The sequence below is a fragment of the Mesoplodon bidens genome (assembly GCF_964165515.1).
Source record: "Mesoplodon bidens genome assembly, chromosome: 18".
NCBI lineage: Eukaryota > Metazoa > Chordata > Mammalia > Artiodactyla > Ziphiidae > Mesoplodon > Mesoplodon bidens.
Genome location: NC_138175.1, coordinates 27,533,005 through 27,558,639, shown reverse-complemented (window position 1 = coordinate 27,558,639; position 25,635 = coordinate 27,533,005). Strand labels below are relative to the sequence as shown.

Here is a 25,635-nt window from a genome sequence, read left to right as displayed (position 1 = left end):
CAGCCCGTGATGAGAGCCAAATGTGAGGGCCCACCTGGCATGACTCGGGGGGGTCCCGGAAAAGTCACATGATGGGAGCCCTCAGGCCCCTACTTATGCAGAGTAGGTCTCTGTCTCCCCATTTTACCCATGGCATGTGTGAGGCTTTGTCTCACCGTTGAGACACCAGAGCGTAAGCCCCAAATCTGGGGCCAGCCCAGCACCTCCAGGGATGTTGGGCCATAATTGCCATGTGGAGGGATGGGGTTGAACTACGGCAGTGTCATGCTTGGGGACATTCCCCGGCGCCCCGCCCCGGGATCCAGTCCTGGGATGACCACCTCTGCCTCTCCCTGCAGCCGCAGAGACCTGGACATTAACCGGCCCGGAACAGTGCCCAACGCCAAGACGCTCCGGTGAGTGCCCTGCCCCCTCCAGCCTGCCAGGCCTTTGTAGCCCCCTCTCCGGTGCCCAGGCCAGACAGCCCTTCTCCTCTGTGTCTGCAGCTGCCCTGTGATGCTGGTGGTCGGGGATAATGCACCTGCCGAGGAGGGGGTGGTGAGTGAGGGATTGTGCCCTGGTGCCAGTGGGTGGCAGGGGCAAAGGGGTCACTGGCTCCTGGCCAACGGGGCCAATTCCTGACCCTGCCCCGGGAGGCCTCCGGGGGGCGCCGGATGGTGGGCTTCTCATCCCACTTCCCCACCATCTTACCAGGCACCAGTGCCTGAGACAGCCCCCATCCTTCAGGTGAGGGAGGCCTGGAGACAGGAGACAGGAGGGGCCTGGGGCCACCTGATTACCCCGCCCTACCCCTCCCTGCAGCACGGCAGCCCCTCCGCACTCTCCACCCATTTTAGGCCCAGAGACTAAGATCTCTCTTTTCTCTAAAATTAGATTCATTTGTTATGAAATAAGCAATTCATAAGCACAGCAATGGTCCCTCTTTGACCATCACATGCATCCATTATGTTTGGGGATCATGTGTCACCTCTCCTGTTGGAACTCTGAGAGCAGGCAGCCCGGGGTGTTTCATGTCCCCCCAGAGGGTCAGGAGTCCAGGAGTGCCCGGGGAAGCCCCCATTGTGCACCCAAACTACGACACCCTCCGTGTGCCTGAGGGCTTCGGGGAGCAGGGCTGTGGGCTGTGCCTGCCATCTCGACCCAGGCAGGGTCAGGGCTTCAGAGTCTCCTGCTGACCCTCGGCCCTCCCTCACCTCTGACGCCCGACTTCTGGGGTGCCTTGTGCTTTCCCAGCCTCCCCCGCCAAGGTGGCCCTGGCTCGCTGTGAGGCCGGTGCCCAGCCCCTGCCCCCAGCCCAGCAGCAGTTGTGAGTGCAGTAGAGGGTCTCAGGCCCTCAGGGGGCTGCTTCCTGATTCCCAGGGCCTTGGCCTTGCCAAGGTGCCTATGTCTGCCCCCTGCACTCCCTCCCTCACCTGTAGAGCCTTGCAGCTCTGGGGATAGACCCTCCCTTAGCATCTGGGGCGGGGGGGATGCCTGATAGCCCTCGGGCGCCTCACTCTGCTGAAGCCCGTTCCTTGTCCCCAGGTCGAGTGCAACTCCAAACTGGATCCAACCACCACAACCTTCCTGAAGGTGAGGCCCTCCTCCCCACCCTGGGGCCAGCCACAGGGAGGGGCCTGCCTGGGGTCCCAGCCAAGGCGGGAGCAGGACGGTGTGTCTGGTCAGGGGAGCCTGTCCAGGTGTGCCAGGGACAGGCAGGGTGTGGTGTGAGGGGGCCCCTGCTCAGCTCACCCCCCTCTCTTCCCTGCAGATGGCAGATTCCGGGGGGCTCCCCCAGGTCACACAGGTGAGACTCTTGGCCCTCTCTCCATCCCTTACCTGGCCAGGGGCTGGGGAAGCCTCCCCTCTCCCTGAATCCCAGGCAGCCAAACAAAGCATGTACCTGTCCCTCGTCCTGCAGCCCGGGAAGCTGACTGAAGCCTTCAAATACTTCCTGCAAGGCATGGGCTACAGTAAGTATACCTCCACCCGGCCATGCCCTAGAGACTGGGGGGCAGGCAGCAAGTTGGGGCTGACGCTGTGCCTGGGGGCCTCTAGGGCATCTCCACCTAGGCTGTAATTTGATTGTCCCAGGCCAGGCCCTGCCCTTGGGGAGGCTTTGGGGCACTGTTCTCCTGATAGGGCTGGGCCTTTTGCGGTGGGGGACTCTTCTCCCAGCTCTGGGGAGCAGGGCCCGGGGCTGAGTCCTGCCGGGGAAGCCTGCCTAGAGGTGGGTCACCCACTCCACCCAGCACCTGCTGGGCCTACAGCACCTGAGAAGGGCTGAGAAGATGCCGGGTGGTACCAGGGGCATCAGAGGAGTGGACTTGGAGTCTGGGGACTGGGGAAGGCATGTGAGGCCATCTGGGTGTTAGGAGAGCTGAAGGCAGCCAAACTGGGGGTGGCATATCTGAAGACCCCGAGGAAAGAGGGGTGGAACTGGCTCCCTGCCCACCCCTGACTTCCCCTCGTGGGGGGTGAGACACTGCTCCTGAGCGCCACCAGTGCACATGCCCCCTTGGTGACACACGTGTATCTCCTGAGTTCCTTCCATCTCCCCCTTGCGCCTGGCTCTCCTCCTGGAAGCAAACTTCCTCTGCCCGAATTTTTCTTTGCCCCAGACCTCAGCCTCTGGAGCTTGTGCCTTCTGGGGAGGACAGGCCTGTGGGGGAAGGCTGGGGGGGCTCCACCCCCCGCCCCCAGGGGACCGGGGGCCCCTGCCAGCCTGTCTGTGGAGAAGTAGGGCAGCAAGAGGCCGAGACCCACAGTGAGACCCAGCAGGGGCTCCGAGGCTGGGCGCTGAGCCCAGGAAGTGCCTGGCAGACACTGCTGGGACGGGTGGGTGAGCGGTACTTGTCACGGGGCTGGGACCCGTTCTCAGGGCCCCAGGACAAATACCACCAGGCAGCCCAAGAGCTGGGAAGGATCTGGGAGGTCCTACGGGCCTCCCGCATTCTGTCCACGGGGAGAGTGAGCCCCAGCAGAATGGAGAGGGTGCTGGCCCTAGGTTATAGTCCTTAAAGGCTTTGTGGGCATGAACCCCCAGTGCCGCAGCCCAGGCTGGAGAATCGGGGGGTGAGACGAGCACCCCACCCTGCTCTCCCGACTCCTAGGGCCAGACTGACATCAGTCAGTGCTGTGGTTCCTTCTGTGGCCGCTGCTTCGGTGGGTGGGCAGGAGGGGGCTTCCTGAGGCTCTGGCCCTGCCCCCAGCCTGCTCTGTGCCTCCCTCTCCTCTCTGACCCATCCCGACGCCCTCACCTCGCCGGACCTCCTCTTCACCCGTGTTCTGTCTCCCCAACCCTGCCCCTCTGGCTCTGTCTTCTCTCTTAGTTGCATACTTGAAGGACCGAAGGCTGAGTGGAGGAGCAGGTAGCCCCGCACCCCCTCCCTAATGCATGGACCGCCCCCGTCCTGCCTCCCCCCACCCCCCCGCCGCCACCCCAGGAGCCCCAGCTCCTTCCTCTGTGCACTGCTGCAGCCAGGCCGCATCTTGCCGTGGGAACTTCCTGTGTCCTGCTCTTCCGTGGGCTCTGACCCATTTAGGGCTCCAGATTGGCTGGGTTTTTAGATCAGCCTTGCTTCTAGGTTGCTATGGGCCCCGTGGCTTCCAGAACTCTGGCAGTTGGAACCAGAACTTCTCAGAGGTGTCGGCCTTGGGGTCAGGGGCAAGCCGTGCCTGAGCTGGACAGGTGGCTAGTTGAGGTCAGGAAGGTAGAATTTGCTCCGTGCAAGTCTCACTTGTGAAACTCTGAATAAGGGCCGGAACAGGATTTAGGGCAGTCTGGGGCCGTCACACCTGCCCTCCGTTACAGAACTGGTCTCATCCCCGTGCCCCGTCATTCTCTTGAGGGAGGCAGAGGTGGAAATAATGTCCCCTCCTTGCCCCAGCTTAAGGACACCCGGTCAGCTGCCACCCCATTTTGGCCACAGCTCTGGCCAGCTCTTGTGAGGAGGGTCCTGCTGGCCTCTGTGGCCGCCCCACCCCTTTGGCTCACTCCTTGTCGCTGGCGTTGCATGCCTGAGGCTTGACAGAACAAATGTAGAGCCCTGGCTTGGGATGAGCCTCCATGCCTTTGTCGGAAGAACGGGTCTCGCTGGCCGCTTTGCTTGTGTAAATCCTTCTCCCGCCTGCCTGTGCCCGGCCCCGCCTGCTGGTCCTCACCCCCAGTGCCCTCTCTGTCTGCAGTGCCCTCGGCCAGCATGACTCGTCTCGCCCGCTCTCGAACCTCGTCCCTCACCAGCGCCAGCTCGGTGGATGGCAGCCGCCCGCAGGCCTGCACCCACTCAGAGAGCAGTGAGGGGCTGGGCCAGGTCAACCACACCATGGAGGTGTCCTGTTGAAGCCCTTGGTCCCACGAAGATGCTCACCTGCCCCCCAACCTGCATCGACGTCCCACTGCCATCCTTGCGCAGCTCATTTCCCCTTTAGTTTATTTTTGCGAGGGCGAAGGGGAGGAAATGGGGTTACTTTTCTTTCGTTTAAAAAGATGAGGGGATCCGTCCTAGATGCTGCAGTGGAACAGTCTCCAGATGGTTTGAGGGGCTCACTCCTTCCCTACCCCACCCCCTCCCTCACCTCGTTAACTTGGCTGACTTAGACCCTCTCTTCCAGTTCCCCAAGGCCCAGGCACGGTCAGGGCAGGGCTCCAGGGAAGAAGGAGATTAGCTAAGGGAAGACTTTGAGTCCTTCTCTGGCCAGGATCCAGGATAATATCCTGGATTAAAGAAAGCATGGGTTGACTCCCTCAGGCAGGCAGGTTGGATGGGGTTTTGAGGTGGTAGGTGCTGGGACAGCAGAAACACAGGGTCCAGCTCAGGCACTGGCATGGGAACCAGGAGACAGCGGCAGGGGGCACTCAGAGGCAGGAGCCCTGAAGCTCTGCAGGCCCCTTTCCCACCCCCGAGCCCCACCATCAAGCACATCTGTTTCTGATTTTAGCACCCGTGACAATCATCTGAACAGTAGCCACAAGGGGGCGCTTCTACCAGACATTAGTTTTCCTGGTGCTCTCTGGGTGGGCCTGGTGCTGTAGGGCCAGGCAGGTAGGGGCTGAAAGGGGTTTCTCTGCCCAAGGAAGACAGAACACAGAGGACCTTGAGGGCAGGAACCCCACAGACTGTCCCTTCCAGCCCACAGTCTGCCGCCTCCTGGCCCTGTCCCGTTTCTGAGGCAGAAAGTCACCTGGTCCTCTGCCTCTAGGGAGCCGACTAGGGCTGAGGTTAAAGGCTGGGATAGCCTTTGAGTGTTGGGTACGCCTCTGAGAACTTCCTGGTGACTGCCTTTGGAAGCCAGCAGGCAGTGGTGGCTCAGAGTTCCTATAGAGTTCCCCCAGAGACCCCCTTTTCACCCCTAGGTTCCATGGAGGACAACTTAATCAGCAGCAGCATGGCCAAGGCCACTGGAAACATTTCTAGGGAGAGTTCTAGTCAAGCTATGCCAAAGTTTCACGTAGGCATCACTGAGAGAGTTCATTTGGAGAAAACTGGCCCAAGATAGCAGAACTTGGCAGTCCCAAATCACCATCCTAGCCAGTTGGAGTAGGCTCAGGCTGGGGCTTGCTGGGTCCTGGGGTGGGAGGTGACATTTCCTGAAGTGAACAAGGGCCAGGCAGAGGAGAAAGGCTCCCCACACACCCCAGCCCCTTCCAGCCAGCTGAAGCCCAGGGCTATGCCATATACTTCCTGTTCATCCACCTTACTGGGTAGAATCTCCTGGCTCAAGAACCAGAAGTCATTTGTCTCTGAGCCTAAATCAGTTGCCACAAGCCCCCAAATGAGTAAAAAAGAGAAGAGGAGAGAGCAATGAAAAATGCAGGGCTGTGGAGGGTGGGTGTGTGTGGGGGGGGCTGAGGGGACACCTGCATCCACATTTCCTCGGCACACATCACCCCCTTCTGTCATCTTAAGCCATTATAGAGCCCAGTGGAGTGTTAGTCTGTTAGCTCTATTCACTCACGTGCTTCCTTTGAATATAGAATGTAACTGTTTGAAAAGCTGGTAGAATTAATCCCTCTTACTGTAGATAGCGCTGTGAATCTTGGATTTTTTTTTCCGTGTTCTTTCAGATGAGATCTATAAATATCTATACATTATATATATATGTATATTGGGTACTCTGGCGTGTGGCTTTCCATCGGAGGTTGTGTCTTCTTTGGTCAAAGTGAACTATTAATGGAATTTGTTATTTTCTTCTCTGTACAAAGTGAAGAGCCTACTTTTGTGTATTCTGGTGCCTGATGTCATGAGGCTTTGAGATGACAAAATGTAAAACAAAAACCCTTGTCAACATAGAGAGTTAACTGTGCTGAAAAACTAATAAAGAAACTAAGAAGAATTTGAGTATGGTGATGCCATGCCCATCATGAGACGCTTTGGAAGAGACAGAATGTTTAAGCTGGTGAGGCTGGTGCTTCTTGGGTTTAGGTGGGGTTGACCGTTCAGAGTGAAGACAGGCGTTTCCATCTATCTCTGTATTTCCATATCTTGTCACATTATCTTACCAATCCTTACATTAATTCCATAGGGTAGATACTAATTATCTTAGTTTCACAGTTGAGGAAACTGAATTTGCCCTAATAAGAGGCCAAGCTGGGAGGTGGCCTTGACAGTATTTGACTTCAAAACCCAGACCTGTAACCTCTATATTCCCTGCCTCATTTTCTTAAATTTAACGGCATGCTATTTCCCCATGTTTAACCACCATTTCTGATTCATTTACTCAGCCATTTACCCAATAAATAGATATTGAGTTCCTGCTGTGTGTCAGCAACTAAAGAAGCAAGTAAATAAAAATAAGCCCCTCCATGTGCTACGCAGAAGATGAAAAACTGAGCGGGTCTATTCTATCAATAGTTCTGGGAGCCCTGACCACACCACTCCGAAACACTTGCACAAACTGCTCTAGTTGCACTCCCAGCCGGCCTCCTGCGAGGCCTTCCCTTCTCATCCAGAAATGGGATTTTTCAACCGGACTCCTACCCCCAGGGGTTTTAGCTGTCACAGACCAAGACTGGGAAGGGTTGTACCTGGCTCAGACCAGGCTCAAGGCGGCAAGGGGACACATCTTCCTGCACCCGGCGGCACGTTTTCTAAACCCAAGTGGGGAGACCCGGCCTCAAGGATGTTCTCAGCAGGGGTTGTACGACCAGGTGCAAACCCCCACTCGTCTTCCGCGTGGAAGTCGAAACGAACGTCACGTGGTCCCGGGGCGGGAACATAGGCCCCGCCCCTGAGAGGCCTGCCCCCGGACGCCGGAAGCGGCTGCGCGGGGCTGCGGAGTCGCGGGGCTGCGCGTCCTTGGACCATGGCGACCCAGGCGAAGCGCCGGCGGGTGAGTTGTGGCGGCAGACGCAGGCGCACCCCTCTCCGCCGCGCCTCGCCGCTCCCCCGTCCGCAGAGCCGCCCCGCACGCGGCTGCGCGGCCTGCCGCGGGTCGTTTGCCGCGCTCCACATCCCCTCCCCCAACCCCGGCCCTTTCTCCGCGCGCGCGCCGCCGTCTTCTCCGCCCGCAGCGAGCTCTTCCGGGCGTGGCAACGCCACTGCGCTTGCTTATCTCAGGTGGCAGGGCTTGCGGGCAGCGAGGACCCGGCCCCGGTGGCCGGCTTCCTGAGCTGGTGCCGGCGGGTAGGACTGGAGCTGAGTCCCAAGGTGAGTGGGGGGCGGGGTTGAGGCGGGCGCGGCGGGGAAGCGGGCGCGGTCTAGCTCTGACCGGCCGCTTTCCCTGCTCAGGTGGCGGTGAGCCGGCAGGGCACGGTGGCCGGCTACGGCATGGTGGCCCGGGAGAGCGTGCAGCCCGGGGAGCTGCTGTTCGCGGTGCCGCGGGCCGCACTCCTGTCGCAGCACACCTGCTCAATCAGCGGCCTGCTGGAGCGAGGTGGGCACGCGGGCGAGGGTGGGACGCCGAGGTGGGCCTGCGGGGCCGGCCGGGGCCCTAACCTCTTTGTCTCCATCAGAGCGAGGCGCACTGCAGAGCCAGTCGGGATGGGTGCCACTGCTGCTGGCGCTGCTGCACGAGCTGCAGGCCCCGGCCTCGCCCTGGAGCCCCTACTTTGCGCTGTGGCCCGAGCTGGGCCGTTTGGAGCACCCCATGTTCTGGTGAGAGCCGTAGGAGGGGCAGCACCGTAGGTAGCCTGGCTCGAACCGCCCTGCCCTTGGGACACGGGTTCCAAGCGCTAGTCCCGGTAGGTGGTGTGAAGAACCTGGGTGGGGGTGTCACTGCAGGCCAGAGGAGGAGCGCCGGCGATTGCTGCAGGGCACCGGCGTACCCGAGGCCGTGGAGAAGGATTTGGCCAGCATCCGCAGCGAGTATTATTCCATCGTGCTGCCCTTCATGGAAGCCCACCCCGATCTTTTCAGCCCCAGGGTTCGCTCTCTGGAACTCTACCGCCAGCTCGTGGCTCTTGTGATGGCCTACAGGTCAGTGAGCGGAGCCTTAAAAAGGACCCTTTTTTTAGAACTCTATTGAGGGACTAGAAGGGAAAGAACAGTGAACCCCACTCGTCTCTCACCCTGCACTGGGCTTTAGCAAAGTTCTCTCTGTGGCAGCTTTCAGGAACCACTGGAGGAAGAGGATGATGAAAAGGAGCCAAACTCCCCTTTGATGGTGCCTGCTGCAGACGTACTAAACCACTTAGCCAATCACAATGCCAATCTAGAATACTCTCCAGTGAGTGGATCTGTCCCAGTTCTTGTTCTTATGTGCATTGATGATTGGGCATTTGATTCAAACCGGTGTGTCACTTATGCTGGCCTGGCAGTTGAGCTAAACAGGCTCCATTCTCCTCATACTAAAAATGTGTAGGTGGAATTACCTCCTCTTCTGTGTACTTTGTGTATTCCACTGAAATCGCCTGAACATGAAACATCTCAAAACCTTCCAAGAAAGCTGGGGTTAATCCTCTGATAAACCTTGCACCCTCACTGATTTGGTTCTATAGGTTGGTTGTTCTGTGCAGTGCCAGTGAGCCAAGATTGTTTCCAGGCCCTGTGGACAGCAATCTGGAACAGCCATAGTCAATACTTTTCACAAGAGGGGATGTTCCTAAGACCGGTTTAAGATGATACCAAGGCTGTGTTTGTATCAATTCTATTTGCTAAGTGGAAAGTTGCAAAAAAAACATCTAAGTTTATGGAATTAGAAATTAGGAAATGGCTGTTTAAAATAAATTTATTTTGGGCTGTGTTGGGTCTGTTGCTGCATGCAGGCTTTCTCTAGTTGCAGCATGCAGGAGGCTACTGTTCTTTGTGGTGTGTGGGCGTCTCATTGTGGAGGACGGGCTCTAGGCACACGAGCTCAGTAGTTGTGGCTCGCGGGCTCTAGAGTGCAGGCTCAGTAGTTGGGCTTAGGTGCTCCGTGGCATGTAGGATCTTCCTGGACCAGGCATTGAACCCGTGTCCCCTGCATTGGCAGGCAGATTCTTAACCACTGTGTCACCAGGGAAGTCCCTGGCTATTACTTTTAAAAGCTTGTGTCCATTTGCTGTTCCTACTTGGATCTGGGTGTTTTGGGTTTTGTTGACTTTTTGCCACACTGCGAAGAGCCTAGTTCCCCGCCCAGGGATTGAACCTGGGCCCCAGCAGTCTTAACCACTGGACTGCAGGGAAGTCCCTAATTCTTCATTTTTGTAAAGCTAGCAACTTTTTTTTTTGGTTGTGTCGGGTCTTAGTTATGTCACGCAGGCTCTTTGTTGCTGTGCACAGGCTTCTCTCTAGTTGTGGTGTGTGGGCTTAGTTGCCCCGTGGCATGTGGGATCTTAGTTCCCTCACCAGGGATTGAACCTGCGTCCCCTGCATTGGAAGGCGGATTCTTAACCACTGGACCACCAGAGAAGTCCAAAGCTAGCAACTTTTGTTGTTGTTGTTGTTGTTGTACACGGGCCTCTCACTGCTGTGGCCTCTCCCACCACGGAGCACAGGCTCTGGACGCGCAGGCTCAGTGGCCATGGCTCATGGGCCCAGCCGCTCCGCAGCACGCGGGATCTTCCCGGACCGGGGCACGAACCCGTGTCCCCCGCATCGTCAGGCGGACTCTCAACCACTGCGCCACCAGGGAAGCCAGCTAGCAACTTTTTTAGTGTTTGTGAGATGACTGAGTGGAGATTACCTACTAAACCGTTGGGATGACCTTTGACCTTTGTAAGCCTCACCACTTTTATTCTACAGTACAGGATCTTAACAAGAACTAAAGGTAGAATGTTGGTAGGTATAGTGTCAGTCCCATCACTGAACTATAGCTGCTGGAGGGAACTGTACCCTCCTAGGAGGGAAGTAATCTTCATGAGGCTGGCCTGGGAAGGGCCTGGCCCCAGCTTCTCCCTTCCACCCCAGAATTGTCTTCGGATGGTGGCCACTCAGCCCATTCCTAAAGGCCATGAGATTTTCAACACTTATGGGCAAATGGCTAACTGGCAGTTGATTCACATGTATGGTTTTGCTGAACCGTATCCTGACAACACGGATGATACGGCTGACATTCAGATGGTGACGGTTCGTGAAGCAGCATTACAGGGTGAGTGATTAAACCCTGGACAGTGGTGTATGTCTCCATCCCTGCCCCAGGTGCTCTGCCAATAGTAGTTGCTCCCTTTTTGTAGACTAAGGAGAAATGAGCTCTTGGGTATACTGACTGACGTTCACACCAGTACTTTCTGTCTGTAGGAACAGAAGTTGAAGCTGAAAGGCTCCTACTGTATGAACGCTGGGATTTCTTATGCAAACTGGAGATGGTAGGGGAAGAGGGAGCCTTTGTGATTGGGCGGGAGGAGGTGCTGACAGAAGAAGAACTGGCCATGACACTCAAGGTAAATGCTCAAAATTTTAGATCTAGGTGCGGGGAAAGGTGGCATGGATGGAGAGGACACTTAAATGCTGTCAGGATAGGCTGGCTTCTCTAAATCCATTTTGGAAATACACAAGTAAAGGGCCCCATGGTTGCTTCTAGGTACTGTGCATGCCTGCTGAGGAGTTCAGAGAATTTAAAGACCAGGATGGATGGGGAGATGATAAAAGGGAAGAGGACAGCCTGACAATCACAAATATCCCCAAACTCAAAGCATCATGGAGACAGCTTCTTCGGGACAGTGTTTTGTTGACCCTGCAAACCTATGCCACAGACTTAAAAACTGAGCAAGATTTACTCAGTAGTAAGGAGGTCTACGCCACACTCAGCTGGAGGGAACAGCAAGCCTTACAGGTTCGTTATGGTCAGAAGATGATCTTACACCAATTGTTGGAACTGACAAATTAGCAGGTTCCCTTTTTCCTGAAGGAATGTCCAGGAGAAGAACTTTCTGCTAAGCTGGTACACATTGATGCTTGAAAAGAAGGATAATTTGGACCTTTTGTTTTGCATTTCATACTAAATACCAAAAGGAAAAGTAGCAAAACTGTTGTCTAGGATGAATTCCAAGGTAAGAGCGACATGCTGAAGGACTGGGAACAGCAGATGTGGGAACTGCTGCTTATGGTTATTAACACTAATAAATTTTATAGCTGTTTGGTTCTCAGTTTGATCCAAAGTTAGCAGAAATGTGATAGTGATACATTTTGTTGTAGTCTGGCATTTAATAACATGGACTTTGAAAGTAGACCTGGTTTAAATCCAGGTCTATTTTGAACAAGTCACTTTCCCTTATTTAGCAACTATTTCCTGTTTGAGCAATTGTTTAAATTCCTTAAGCAGCCTAGATGGCACAACTCACGCTTAAGACACCAATGACATTCAAGTCCCCGTGTAAGATTTCTACTATTTAATCTTGAACCTTTCTGTCCTCTCTGGCCATAAAACTTGACAGTCATGAAAGGTAAGGTATATATTAGGTAAGTTTTAAATATATACCTACTCCTTTTCTTTTAAAAATTATATCTAACATTGTAAAGCAATTATACTCCAATAAAGATGTTAAAAAATATATATGGAAACACCATGAGGGTAAAGGATGTTTTTAAAATGGGCATTTTGAAATTGTTTAATTATAGAAACCTGCTCCAATAATTTTTCACTGTTGGAAAACAACACTACACAAAAATCACTTCCTTGTTTAAAGATGCCAAATTGGTAGTGGGAAAACCTACCATTCAGCAAAAGTTGGTGTTCCCCAGTGGCCCCAATGGGAAGGCTGGGTGGTCCACTTTCCTCCTCACCACCAGCACTGGCTGCTACTGAGAAAGGCACAGTGGACTCGTGTGTGTGTGTCATGACTTTAATGTTTGACTACAGTATGCATACACATACAAGTAGGGAAGCTAAAGCCCAGGAACTAGGAAGGCTACAAAATAACAACACGTGGACCAATACATTTACAAAACATTCAAAATCCTTACAAAAAGGGCTGTATTGGTCCTTTTGACTTTGTTGTTCGGCTTAGTCTGTATGGCCATTCATTGGGATAATGGGGAAGGACAATTCGTAATATTTGGTTCCTTTCCGCACAGTTTACAAGTTATCAGGAGAGAGATGATGGGGGAACTTTAGGCCTGGTTTGGCTTCCCTTTATAAAAAGAAGTGTCTCACAGGGCCCAGGGGGATGTATTCTCCAGCAGAAAAGAGAAAATGATGCTCTGCCAGCAGCCGGCTTTAGATTTGGGGAAGAGGCAAAATAAAAATCCACGGGATCTCAATTGTGAACTCTTCCCATGTTTCCTGGCATACCAAATTCTACACATCCACATTTTTTAACAACTTTGTGATTTTCAAGGTCCCCATCCATATTTAAAAAAATAAGTCACATAGTATTTAAACTGGCTTTCCTGCTATTCTTTGGGACACCAGGAATGTCAGATGACATGGAGCTATGCCCACCTCCCCAACAAGTGCACGGCATCAGCAACCTCTTCAATTTATAAGCTGGGAAGTAGGTACCACCAGTTCATCTACTTGCCTTGGACACATTTTGCACAAACCCAAGAAGTTCCAGACAAAGGTTTTCTCTTTCATATATTTACACAAGTTCAAAATGATATTCACAGCATCTTCTAAATGTTGGCCAGGAGTCAAAAAAATGCATTTGAATTTGGAACGTGTCCACATAGACAGGAAGCTGACCCAAACGGTAATTGGGGCAGATACCCGAGACCAAAGGGCCGGAAAAGTCAGGAAGCGCTGAAAGGATCTTCAGCCAGTTTATGAACTTGGTACAGTGGGACCTCCAGGCTGACAAATTTACAACAGAGATGTGGTTCCATCTAACTGGCACCTGTCCCTTCCATTACTTGCTGAGCCTGCTTTTGTCCCATGCAGCACTGTGCAACAGACTGGAATAACCTGAAGAATGGAGACAGTTAAACAAGTTTGTGAGAAAACTTCAGGTCTGACGAAAACCTTGCGTCTTACTAATTCTGGTTACTATGGCCTTCTTAATCACCCATCCAAGCGGGAGCCATCAAATGATTCTCATTCTTCTGTCTTAAGAATGTAACAATTTAAAAATTACTTTTAACTCACTTTTCAATTTCTGGGGCACAGTGTACAAACTCGTGGTTCCAGAACTTAAACGCTGGATTTTTAATCAGCTCAATGAAGGTAATAAGAAGACCCCAAGGATGTGGCCTATTTACAATCAACCGTTCCAAAAGAACCCTGGGGAAGGGAAGAAAAAGTCAGTCAATGCAGAGAAACATACAAATTCATGACCACTTCTCCATTTGTCTTTTTTCCTAACACTTTTTCCCTGATTATTACACTACATGCAGAAGTTGTTAGCTTTACAAAAGGCAGGTGGATTAAAATTGACCTCCCCGTGAAGAGGCGGGGATAACAAAGTAAGACGAGAAGACCCTATGGAGCTTCAATTAATCAATCCAAAAATCACAAACCCAAACCACCAAGGGATAACAAAGTTTTATATGGGCTGACAATTTCGGTTGGGGTGACCTCGGAGTACAAAAAATCCTCCAAGTGATTAAAGCCTAGGCCTACTAGCCAAAGCATATATATCACTTAATTGATCGAAAGTTTTGATCAACGGAACAAGTTACCCTAGGGATAACAGCACAATCCTATTCTACAGTCCATATCGACAATAGGGTTTACGACCTCGATGTTGGACCAGAACATCCTAATGGTGTAGCCGCTATTAAGGGTTCATTTGTTCAGCGATTAAAGTCCTACGTGATCTGAGTTCAGACCAGAGTAATCCAGGTCGGTTTCTATCTATTATTACACATTTCTCCCAGTACGAAAGGTCAAGAGGAATAAGGCCAACTTTAAATAAGCACCTTCAAACAATTAATGATCTAATCTCAACTTAATAAATAAGCGCAAACCATACCTGCCCAAGACCAGGGCTTTGTTGAGGTGGCAGAGTGCGGCAATTGCATAGAACTTAAACTTTTACACCCAGAGGTTCAAATCCTCTCCCCAACAAAATGTTTATAATCAACATCCTAACACTCATCCTCCCTTAAGTCTTTTCTATAGAATGGTTAAATGCAGGTAGATTCTAGAATTACATAACAAACATGGGTTTGAATCCCTCCTCTTCCCATTACTGAGCCTAGAAGACTAAGTTAAGGTAAAGGATAATAGATTACACGACACAGAGAAGATAATCACTTAAAGAATACATACTCAATGAAAGTAAATAGGAAATAAGAACTTTACTACTAGTAGTACATGTGTAAATTGGGATAATTCTTCACATCCTCTGATCTAACCGATTGTACTTCTAAATTTACCCTAAGGATTGTAATAAAGCACAAGAACAAAGATTTAAGTTCGAGGAAGTTCACTAAAGCTTTATATAGTCCACAAAATAGGACTTTTACCATCTAATAATAAAACACTAGTTAATTTTTAGTATATAAACCTAAGGAATACTAATACTCAGAAACTACTATTAGGTGAAGGGCCAAGTTTAACAAGTCTGGTCCAGTTTTTTAAGTTTGTGTATATATCTCTCACTAGGATGTACCCATTTCCTGATCTCCAATGCTGTACATAGTCCAAGCAATCTGCAACAGATTCCTAACTATTGTTAGTAAAACACATGTATGATCCTGTTATTTCTCTGCTTAAAACCTTCCAACCCAGAAGTAATGACAAGTCTAAGTTCTTTAACATGGCCTTTAAAAGGCCTGGGTGTTTCAGGACTGGTTAAATATGCTGACACCACCACCTGAGAAAAACTCCTGGTCTATCAAAATGCTGTGCCTTTTGTTGAAAACTTTGTTTCAGGAGTGATTAGTAATTCTCTACTTGTGATTTTTTTTGCATCCATCAGAATAATTTTCAGGAGGGCAGAACCATGCCCATTTCGTTCACAACTATTTAACACATTTAAGATGCTCAGTGAACATGGAATGCATAGGGAAAAAACCACTCAGAATTCATAATAAAGGGGAAGAGGCTCCATTTAGAACCCTCTGAGAAACAGACCTCTCTCTTACCTTGTGATCTGTTCTTGGATAGCTTCAGTGTTGGCCTCTGCAAAAAGGTAGAGCATGGTGCAGCTGAAGTAGTGAGTGTGGCTATTTGGGTACCGCAGCTGATTTGCAATTGCATTCAAGAAGAGATACCGACCTAGATATTAAGAAAACCCAGCTTAGCGAGAATTTGCTCTGAAAGGCCAAAGTGAGAAGACAAATCATTCTAACTGGCTGTATTTGCATTTCTGATATAGGTTCTCAAGTTATCCTTTGGTTTCAACCAGCGGTGCTCAGGGCCCCAAAGAGTTCATTTCTGTGGGTTTTATTTCACTATTTTTCACATTAAAAAAATTGTAGGGGCTTCCCTGGTGGCGCAATGGTTGAGAGTCCACCTGCCGATGCAGGGGACACCGGTTCGTGTCCCAGTCTGGGGGGATCCCACGTGCCGTGGAGCGGCTGGGCCCGTGAGCCATGGCCACTGGGCCTGCGCGTCCGGAGCCTGTGCTCCGCAACGGGGAGGCCACGGCAGTGAGAGGCCCGCGTACCGCAGGAAAAAAAATGTAGTTAAAAAAATTAGTCTATTTAAAAATGAGACCTACTGCATATTAATATAACCTGTTAATAAAAAATTTAAGTATTTCCCCCCAAAAAACTTAGAGAAGAGTGTCACTGTTTCACATTCTGCTGGATTCTCATTTCTGCCCTTATGTTCAATCTGTTCCAGTATGGTTATTTCATGTGGCCTCTGGAAACCAACACTGTACACTTGTGACAACATGAGTGTGAAAAAAAGCAAATGTCTTTTTATTATTAAAATAGTTTTAACCCCATAGCCCTTCTTTTTTAAAAAATATTTATTTATTTATTTATTTATTATATATTTATTTTGGCTGCACTGGGTCTTAGTTGCAGCATGCTGGCTCCTCAGTTGCTGCATGCACGCGGGATCTAGTTCCCCAACCCGGGATCAAACCAGGGCCCCCCGCATTGGAAGAGTGGAGTCTTACCCACTGGACCACCAGGGAAATCCCTCACGACCCTTCTATAAGGGTCTTGGGGATAATCCACTAAGGGTTCCCAGACTATACTTTGAGAAATGCTAGTTTAAACTTTATTGGAGTAAGTATTAATTGGATTTGGTTGTCTCCCTCTGCTTGATATTACTGAGGTTTGTAAGGCCATCACAGTGAGCTTTAACACTTACTTAAAGGCTATCCACTTTTTTTGTTGGGCTCTGGACGTAATGGTATTCATTTGTGTTAAATCTTGATTTTAAGCTGTCTCAAACCCCCTCCTACAAATAGGCAAGTAGTATATATTCAAAATTAGACTCTCAAAAATCCATAGCCAAGTTAAAGAAGTAGGCATCCTCCTAAAGTGTATGCGTGTTAGGCTGAGCAGGACTATATCGTTGGTCACCATCTACTATACAGAACACCAAAATTTGTAGTTCAACCAAGCAAGATGCAACCTACAATAGGATTATACTGTGAACTTTTTTGCAGAGCAGGTAGGGGAAGTTCTATTCATAACCAGCCAGACCCATAACCATATTGACAGAACATTCTCTATTGTGGCGTAAAGTATTTTTGGGACCAGACAGTGACAAAAAGTGCACAAAACTTGACTCTGAGAACTAGGCTGGCTTCACTCACCTTCAGTGTCCAAGTCCACAGCCAGGTTCTGGAAGATGTCCATGTGAGCAGAGTGGGTGATCGTGCTCATTGAAGGTGTACTGCCCTTGTTGTGGATGTGTGCAATTGCCTGAGTCCCTACATAGAGCACCAGTGCATTAATGAGCTGGAGGTTGTAGCGGTTACCAGGCTCATTGGATACCTAAATGAACAAAACAGAAAGCTCCTGACTTACTGTCACAGAGGACTTAGGCATCGGATTTAGGCACCAGTATTTCTAAGAACCCTTTTTATGCCTTTCATAGAAAAGCTGAACTGTTCCCAATATCCTCTGTGACTTAAATTTTAGAAATCTGCTTGAATTTGTGAGGTTATTTAACAAATACACAGTTGCACAAGGGTAGTTGTGTCAACAACAGAAATATGATTTCCCCTGGGAAAACAAAGCTTTGACAGTTACCAGCACAAAAATAAAGTTTATAAAGTCAAAATATGCACTATCTCACTTATAAAAAAGATTTGGAGAGGGAAAAACATGTGGTTTCTTGATATGGAAAGACTGGAAAGATAATACAGCCTCAATCAATTTGTATACAGCAAATCGAACCAGAATCCATTTACTTAGAAGAGTCTTGGAGTAGGGGATGATTATCAGCAACCTTTTCTTTCAGAAAACCAGTCCATTCCCTGGCTGCCTCTTCCAAGGCTATATAGCTTGTCACTGGTAAAATGTATAACCCAGTTAATCTCATCCAACCATTAAAAATGACAATGTACTTTAAAACCTTTAAAGCAGGTTGAAAAGACTAACTTACAAGAGACCATGCATAGGACTGTGCATACAAAGTGAAAGACACAACCAAGAGTTTAAGTCAAACCACTTAACCTGTAGGTTGCTCCGCAGATCAGACAGAAAAGTGACAGGTGATCGAGTTTTAAGATAGGAATCCAAATCTTTTTTGAACTGGGGTGGCATCACCCCAGTAAAATTGGTGAGAATCCGGGGTGCGATGTTAATTTCACTCAACATATCCACCTGCCACAAACAAATACAAGAATCACAATCAGAAGCATCTGTAGGCCTTAACAGCAAATTGTATCTATGCTAGAAAGTAGTTGGATTGTTTTTCTAAAGTTATACACTTTACATCTTGAAGAGTAATCAATCTTTTAAAGAAATTTTTATTGAAGTACAGCACAATGTTGTGTTAATTTCTGCTGTACAGCAAAGTGCTATTACTCATCTTTAATTAGAAGAAATAGATTCTTCTAATTAAAGGTACCCATATACAAAATGATAGTAATCTCTCATTCTATACTATTTTCTCATTCTTAAAATAAGGCATGATAGGTACCTTTTGTAGAGAAGTCTAGTTGATACCACTAATTGTGTTTTTCCTGGAATTGGATTTCAAAACAAGAGTACAGAATGAGATTCCTTGCTCACCAAGAGCCCTAGTCTTTGAAAAGATGCCCCAAGCAGAACAAGACATTGATGCTCCAAGCAGAACAAGACACTGTACTTGCTACTTAAAAAAAAAATGCATGTGAAAAGAAGAGTAAAAAAAATACATAAAAATTACAATAGCCATGTCAGGGTGGTATGATTTTTAAAACAGTCCCTTCTCTCCTTCTGATAATTGAAACAAAACACAAGTACACAAATCCAAAACACCTGTGAAATATGACATTACAAGTGTCTATTCTGCAATTCTGTGCCACTGGGGCCACCCAGCAAATGACGGGCCCAATACCTAGGTTGAGATTCTGTAAATATAGCTAAATTTAATATCAAAACTGAAAACAGCAACTAGACGAATACTGTGAATCAATATTCAGCAGCAGTATCATACTTTATCAGGCTTAATAACATGACAGCTTCCCCCAAAGAGCACCCTTACCCAACAAATAACTTGTAGGTGTGTGTGCTGGGGACAGCAAATACCCCACTTACTAGAGAAAGGACTAAAATACTAAGATATAACTTGCTTTTCCTTGAACTGTTTAGAACTTTACCTTCAGATTAGGAGTGAATGGGTCTGGGAGCCTCATGTTTCTTGGAAAGGCACTCAGGATCAGATTTCTTAGCTGGATACAATTAGGTGGGATCACGTCACAGAATCCATAATGGTAATCACAAAGGAACTCAGGGAAATCATGCAAAAGAACCAGCAGCACTCTTAAAGTGCCCTATTTTTTAAAAACAAGAAAAACATTGGCTGTTTCTACATTAAGTAAGAAAATAGGAGTAGCATTTTTACTATTATGAATTTAACTGAAGTAAAAAAAAAAGGCAAAAGCATCATATGTATGCAGGCTTTAATTAACATTAGCAATAATATCACAAGTGATTTATCAAAATATCTACATCTGGAAATCATGAAAAACTAGGTACCCAGAGTTTATAATCTTGGATGCATGTGCTAGAAGAGGCCAGACAAAAACAAAAAATAAAAGTGATATAAGCTTCTATCTTCAAAAATTAGAAAAAGGACAGCTAATGAAAACCAAAGTAAGTAGAAGAAAAAGAGCAGAAGTCAGTTTAAAATTTTTTGAAGTATGGGGGTGGAGAATGGAAATCAAAGTTAGACCAGAAGTTGGTTCTGTGAAAAGATTAATAAAACTGATAAACCCTACCAAGACTGATAGAGAAAACACAATACCAGTAGCAGGAATGAAAAAGTATCATCACTATAATTCCTACAGATGTGAAAGACAGTTTAAGAGAGTATTAAGCAATTTTATGCTAATAAATTTGACAATTCAGATAAAGTACACAAATTACTTAAAATCCAACTTACCAAAGCCCAAACAAAAAAAGAAAATCTGAACAGTACTTTATAATAAAGAAGTTAAATATGTTGCTAAAACCCTTCCTGCAAAGAAACACTAGGCCTAGATGGCTTTACTGGCAAATCCTTACAAATATTTAAGGAAAAATTAACACTATTCACAATCTTAATAGAAAAAGAGAGACCATTTTCCAACCCTTTCAATGAGATTGCATAATCTTGATACCAAAATGTGACATGAAAATTAAAAAAAAAAAATCCTAAATAATATAAATGGAAATCAGTGATATATCACAACCAAATGATCCACAAATGAATATAATGGCAGTTTAAGCATGAGCATGTGAAAATTAATGGATTTAAAACATTGACCAAAAAAAAAAAAATTACATGATCTTGAATTCAAGAAAGCATCCAATAAAATTCAATACCCATTTAAATGATTTAAAAACTATCAGCAAATTATGAATAGAAGGGCATTTCCTTAACCAGATAATGGTATCTGCAAAACAAAACTACAGATTTATAAAAACATTATACAATTCCACAAAAACATCAATATCTGGGAATATGTCTAAGGAAAGCATTGCAGAGGAAAATTAAAGACCTAACAACTAAATGGAGATATACATGAATTGAAAGGTTCAATATTATTATTAAGATGTCTATTTTCTCAAAACTGATCTACATATTCAGTGCAATCTCAATCTAAATCCCAGCAAGTTTTTGGAAGAAAAGCTGATTACAAAGTTTTTATGGGACTGCAAGTGATACAGAATAGCCAAAATAATGTTACAAGAGAGCAAAGTTGAAGAGGACTTATTCTACCTGATTACACTAGCTTTACAGTAAGTCTTACAATCAAGACAGTTTGATATTGCCCTAAGAACAGATAAACAGATCAACTAGAGAGGTACCCAAACATACACAGTCAACTATTTTGATACAGGTGCCAAATCAATTGAACATGAAATGAAGAACTTTAAAAATGGTGCTGAAAAACCTTACCACACTTACTGGGCTGGAGAGTGTAAGGAAGGGGGAGGAAATGAACCTCATTATTCACAAAAATAAAGTTTTCTTTTTAAGTGTAAATGTAAAAGCCAGAATTAATGGCTTCTTGGGCAGGGGGCAGGCACATGCAAAACAGAATGCAATTTGAGATGGGCAAAGATTTCTTACCCAAGACACAAAAAGCAACATATAATAAAAGAAGAAAACTGGTAATTTTGACTACATTAAATTTAAAGCTTCTATCCCTCAAAAGACACATTACTTTTAACGGAGTGAAAAGGCAAGCCACAAGAGTAGATGTTTGAATATACATCAACAAAGGGCTTACATCCAGAATACATAAAGAATCCCTGTTAAAATAAATAAGAAAAACCCAGATAATCCAATAGGAATATGAGCACAAGGCTGGAAGAAGAACATCACAAAAGGAGGCTACCCAAATGGCCACAAAAATCTCATTAAGAAATGAAGGAAACGCAAATTAAATCCACAATGAGATCCTACTGCACAACTGACAAAATGACTAAAACGGAAAACAATTTCAAGTAAGGTAAGGATGGGGAGAAACAGTAATTCTAATGTGCTCTGAAAGAGTTAACTGGTATACACATATATGAACATATGAATGCCTTATGATCAAGTACTGGTTATGCAAATATGTTTGATTTTTGTACTTTTCTGAATATATGTTATACTTTAAAAGCTTAATGATAGGGACATCCCTGGTGGTGCAGTGGTTAAGAATCCGCCTGCCAATGCAGGGGACACGAGTTTGAACCCTGGTCTGGGAAGATCCCACATGCCGCAGAGCAACTAAGCCCATGCGCCACAACCATGGAGTCTGCGCTCTACAGCCCACGAGCCTCAACTACTGAAGCCCGTGCACCGCAATGAAGAGTAGCCCCTGCTTGACACAACTAGGGAAAGCCCGTGCAGCAATGGAGACCCAACACAGCCAAAAATAAATAAATTATATATATATAAAGCTTAATGATAAAAACAAACATTAGACCTCATATTCCCAGCTGAAGTGTTTAAGTGTTTTTAACTGCTTTAAGTGTTAAGTTTTAATTATTTTAATTTTAGAACTCCAAATTAATTACCTTGTAGAGGATTTGCATAGGTTTGGTGAGTTCCACATTTCTAAGGAAAGGCGCTAAATATTTGAATAAATCAATCAGTAGCTGTGCATACATAGGCCATCCCTGAAAGAAAGAAATGTATGAGTCATAATTATCCTCAGTCAGCTGTCGTCCTGCCACCAAAAACGTTGCCCAAGCAGCTACGCTGTGACTTTATTATCTTTTCATATAGCTAGAGAATATGGACATTAGCACCTCTCTTAAAGACTGACTGGCTCGAGAAAGGAGTAAGCAAAATTATGGAGATAATAGGAAATGATATTTGAAACAAACTGGCCCCAGAAACTCCAGGATATAGGTCCTTGTGCCTGTAGCAACATTTTAAATAGGGGGAGGAACTTTCAGACAGAACACAAAACACGTAGCCAACTGAGAAACTTGGGTCTGTTTTCTTAATTTCTTTTAAGTCCTGGATCTCAATTTATTTTCCCACTCCCAATTCATCAACTCCTGGCAAATAACCTCATCCAATTTACAACATGAATCCTCTATTTTCACCCAAACTTGGCCTCCTCACCATATCCCAATTATACCAATTATGTTCATTTTGGAGTAGTTTTTATTAAATATATTTTCCCTCCTCCTGGAATGCACTTATTTGTCAAACAAAACGAAATCCATTTAAGGATTATTTCACTTTCTTTTTTTACTAAACACACAGTAGTTACATAGTCTCCTGATCTGAAGGGGCAATCAAGGGTACTTCCTGGAGTACTCATTTGCCATTTAGCTGCAAGATGGGAGAGAAACTTCTCATATTGTTTACTCACAGTTAAGACTAAAAACTCTTTACTCAAATTTGATCTTAATTTTTCAGATACAGTAGAGACCAGTGGTCCTCAACCCTGAATGTGAGAGCCTTTAGTATTTAGAGAACCTGTAAAACTGGCAGGTTTCTGAGTTCCATTACTCAGAGTTTTACATAGCTGTCTACAGAGGTGCTCTAAGGTTTCAACTTTTTTTGAAAATCCCTTAAGAGATTGACATAAGGTGACTCACAACAACTTGGAGAAGCAGTACCCTAAATCATTGAGGAATGGCTTTCAGGCAGAGGCAGTCAAGTACTTGTTAAGCCTTTCTCTATGACTTGACTCCACATTAAATATAAGAACTCCCAACTAAGCCTGAAAGAAGTACAATGACTACTGAATGACTAAGAGTGCTAATAAGTCCCAGGTAGTTACAGTCGTCGTCTGTAGGAGATAAACTGCAGCCACACCTTCTGCTGTGGCGTATGTGCCAGCATTCTTGCAATAAATATCCGATGGGAGATCAGTTCAAGCCAAGCATACACAAAGCCAGGAGCTTTGGTAGGCCTCAAGATGTGGAATGTGTTGCTGAAAGAAGAAAACCTTAGTCAGAAGCACAAGCTTAAATATGGTTAAAAAAAAATACATGAATATAATTAAGTAGACAACATGTAAGCTGCATTATGAATCAACATGCCTCAAATCCACAGGAGTTCTACTTCTCAGATTTTACTGCACTACAACAGCAATCCTTAACAGGAAATCCTTAACAGTATTATATTCAACAATACTCACCAGAAAGCTGTAAGTGTCTGGAAATTAATCGTTTCCAATACATGCTCAGGTGCATTGAGTTCCAAGAGCAGCATGATAAAAATTCGATGGTAGGGAAGCTGCTGAAATTCACTTTGCCGAACATCATGATCCTGTAGGAGAACTCCCACTACTATACCAAGGACCTACAGAGCACACAGATTATAGAGCTTGTAAATCATGAAGATAATTCATTTACCACTGTCTAGCCATGCTTTTTAACCTTGCATCGTTATGCCCCACATGAAAGGAAATATAAAATTACATACTGGTAGCCAAAGGGACCATGCATTGGGGTTTGATTTGCCCTACAGAATTTTGCATGGTTTCTTTGAATTTCCATACCCCTGTATATGGAAGTATACTAGACATGTATACTTTCCACAAGTTTTTCTAAAGCTCTAGAAATCAGCATGGTACATCATATTTTATCATATTAACACAATCAAACAACCTAATTTTTCTGGTCTGACAAAGTTGACAAGAGGCAAATGATTTATACTTCTCTTGGCATTTAGAAGGTCAGGTATGCTATTAGGTTGCAGAAATATTTAAGAACTATCCTGCATTCCACTTGATTTTATCACTGAACAGCGGGGGATGTATGTGAACCCATTTGTAATTATCCAAGACCAAGCTCTAAGTTCATTTTTGCACTATCTTAACATTCAAATTTCCAGCAATTCCAACTGCATAAATCAAACAGAAATTCTGCTTTGTTCCTTTTCAAGAAATCAAGACAACTGCAATGTCACTCATGGTATTTGAGTTGCCAATTTTTGTTATCAATGGACATGTCTAGCCATCTCACTCACAGTGATTCTGTACATGGGGGCAAATCTCATACTACCTACTTTCTGGTGTACTCATTACCAAACATTAACATACTGAAAATACGTTATATGTTTTTGTTTTGTTTTAGGGGAGGGGTGTCTTTCAGTTAAGGCACCATACTCTTCCTCTAAAATTCGGTGATTATGTTGACATATTATCTATGAATTTAATATCTGGACAGAAAAGGGGATATTACAAAATGTTCTGAGGGCCCTGGAGGGTTGAGAACCACTGATACAGACTTCAAGTGTGCAAAGACTAAGGCAAGAAAGGATTTCAGACCTTATTCAGCAGATTAATCTTTGTGACAGTGTTGGTGGCCTCCCCTGAGTGCTTTACTAGCAGTGCAATGAGTCGGACAAAGGCATCCAGGTTGTGATAGCACTTGGCTCGGATCATGGTGGGATTAGCAGCAGGATTGTGCTGCTGCTCTGCCTGAGCACGGTAACTGATTTCAACACACATTTCAGTACACAGACGAAAAAACCTTGTTATGAGGTCATCAGTCTTCAGGATTCCTTGCTGGTGCATCTACCAAGGGAACAAAAACATTACAAGGCACAATGAGATAATACACATGAATAAAATTTTAATTTTCATGTAAGAAGTATTCTTTCATTCAATCCTATTGGTCACATTTCTGATTCTTACTTTGTTTAAAAAAAAAAAAAAGGGGTCATGAAAATGACTTTTACATTAAGGATCCATGACACAATTCCTTCAGTTTTAAGTTTGACGGGAGTTGAGAGATAATAACATGGCAATTTTTAACAGCAGTCCATAGCCAATAATTTCAAAAGTTAATTATGCAAATTAAACCAACTTTTAATAAACCATTAAGTCATATTAAGACATTCTGGTCAATGTGTATTTTCCCCAAGTAAGAGATTAAGTTACATATATTTTAGTTTCTCACATAATTTCTTCTAACTGACTTAACCAATAACAACAAAGTTTTTGAAACTCCAGCTATCTGCACTAGGAAAATCAAATAATAATTTATACAGTAAGTAGGTACCAAAGCAAAATGCTCACAGATCATACCTGGCTATTTTAATGTAAATTAAGATAAAGTGGAAAGGGCAAGTTTATTTAAAAGAAAGGATAAAGTACAAATTGTATGACATATGAGTTGGAAGTGAAGCAGAGAAGTTATTTCGCTAGTATGAAAGAAGAAAAAGAAGATAGTGTAACAAGCATTAAGGCTGCAGAGGGAGGAGGTCAGTGCTGAAACCAAGCCCAGAATGAAAACTTGACCATTATCTTGGAAACTTTAAAACAATTTAAATGTCCCTTGATAAACAATAACACAG

General features: G+C 46.1%; 3 protein-coding genes across 16 annotated transcripts in view; 2 read left to right on the top strand and 1 right to left on the bottom strand.

Moving 5' to 3' along the window:
• The window catches only part of NDRG4 (NDRG family member 4), a 98,505-nt gene extending 92,190 nt beyond the window's left edge, over positions 1–6,315 (top strand). For 4 of the 6 annotated variants that reach the window (XM_081216894.1, XM_081216893.1, XM_081216897.1 and 1 more), the window contains 7 exons: positions 339–395; positions 486–537; positions 1,525–1,572; positions 1,751–1,786; positions 1,901–1,952; positions 3,312–3,350; positions 4,168–6,315. In XM_081216894.1, the coding sequence (XP_081073020.1) occupies positions 339–395; positions 486–537; positions 1,525–1,572; positions 1,751–1,786; positions 1,901–1,952; positions 3,312–3,350; positions 4,168–4,322 (439 nt within the window). In that variant the 3' untranslated portion in view covers positions 4,323–6,315. The remainder of the gene's footprint in view (positions 1–338; positions 396–485; positions 538–1,524; positions 1,573–1,750; positions 1,787–1,900; positions 1,953–3,311; positions 3,351–4,167) is intronic. The other 2 variants (XM_081216896.1, XM_081216898.1) reach the window with 1 other exon arrangement.
• A 916-nt stretch (positions 6,316–7,231) lies between these two features.
• Positions 7,232–11,896, top strand: SETD6 (SET domain containing 6, protein lysine methyltransferase). Of its 2 annotated transcripts, XM_081216886.1 has the most exons (9): positions 7,232–7,311; positions 7,539–7,628; positions 7,710–7,854; positions 7,934–8,075; positions 8,202–8,396; positions 8,526–8,646; positions 10,308–10,488; positions 10,638–10,780; positions 10,921–11,887. In XM_081216886.1, the coding sequence occupies exons 1-9, from the start codon at positions 7,285–7,287 to the stop codon at positions 11,224–11,226; spliced, it is 1,350 nt and encodes a 449-aa protein (XP_081073012.1). In that variant the 5' UTR covers positions 7,232–7,284; the 3' UTR covers positions 11,227–11,887. The 2 variants fall into 2 exon arrangements, with proteins under 2 accessions (XP_081073012.1, XP_081073013.1); XM_081216887.1 differs by lacking the exons at positions 7,539–7,628; positions 7,710–7,854 and having other exon boundaries at positions 7,233–7,311; positions 10,921–11,896.
• A 1,006-nt stretch (positions 11,897–12,902) lies between these two features.
• Positions 12,903–25,635, bottom strand: part of CNOT1 (CCR4-NOT transcription complex subunit 1) — a 104,961-nt gene continuing 92,228 nt past the window's right edge. For all 8 annotated transcript variants that reach the window (XM_081216863.1, XM_081216862.1, XM_081216867.1 and 5 more), the window contains 10 exons: positions 24,605–24,853; positions 23,471–23,634; positions 23,146–23,263; positions 21,888–21,989; positions 18,995–19,168; positions 17,865–18,014; positions 17,000–17,180; positions 15,366–15,498; positions 13,423–13,557; positions 12,903–13,242 (listed from right to left, as the gene is read on the bottom strand). In XM_081216863.1, coding sequence (XP_081072989.1) covers positions 13,164–13,242; positions 13,423–13,557; positions 15,366–15,498; positions 17,000–17,180; positions 17,865–18,014; positions 18,995–19,168; positions 21,888–21,989; positions 23,146–23,263; positions 23,471–23,634; positions 24,605–24,853 — 1,485 coding nt within the window. In that variant the 3' untranslated portion in view covers positions 12,903–13,163. The remainder of the gene's footprint in view (positions 13,243–13,422; positions 13,558–15,365; positions 15,499–16,999; positions 17,181–17,864; positions 18,015–18,994; positions 19,169–21,887; positions 21,990–23,145; positions 23,264–23,470; positions 23,635–24,604; positions 24,854–25,635) is intronic.

Coding starts and splice junctions, on each gene's coding strand:
- SETD6 (XM_081216886.1), top strand. CDS start 7,285: ATGGCGACCCAGGCGAAGCGCCGGCGG. Junction 7,855..7,933: donor CAGCGGCCTGCTGGAGCGAG/GTGGGCACGCGG, acceptor TGTCTCCATCAG/AGCGAGGCGCACTGCAGAGC. Junction 8,397..8,525: donor GCTCTTGTGATGGCCTACAG/GTCAGTGAGCGG, acceptor TCTCTGTGGCAG/CTTTCAGGAACCACTGGAGG.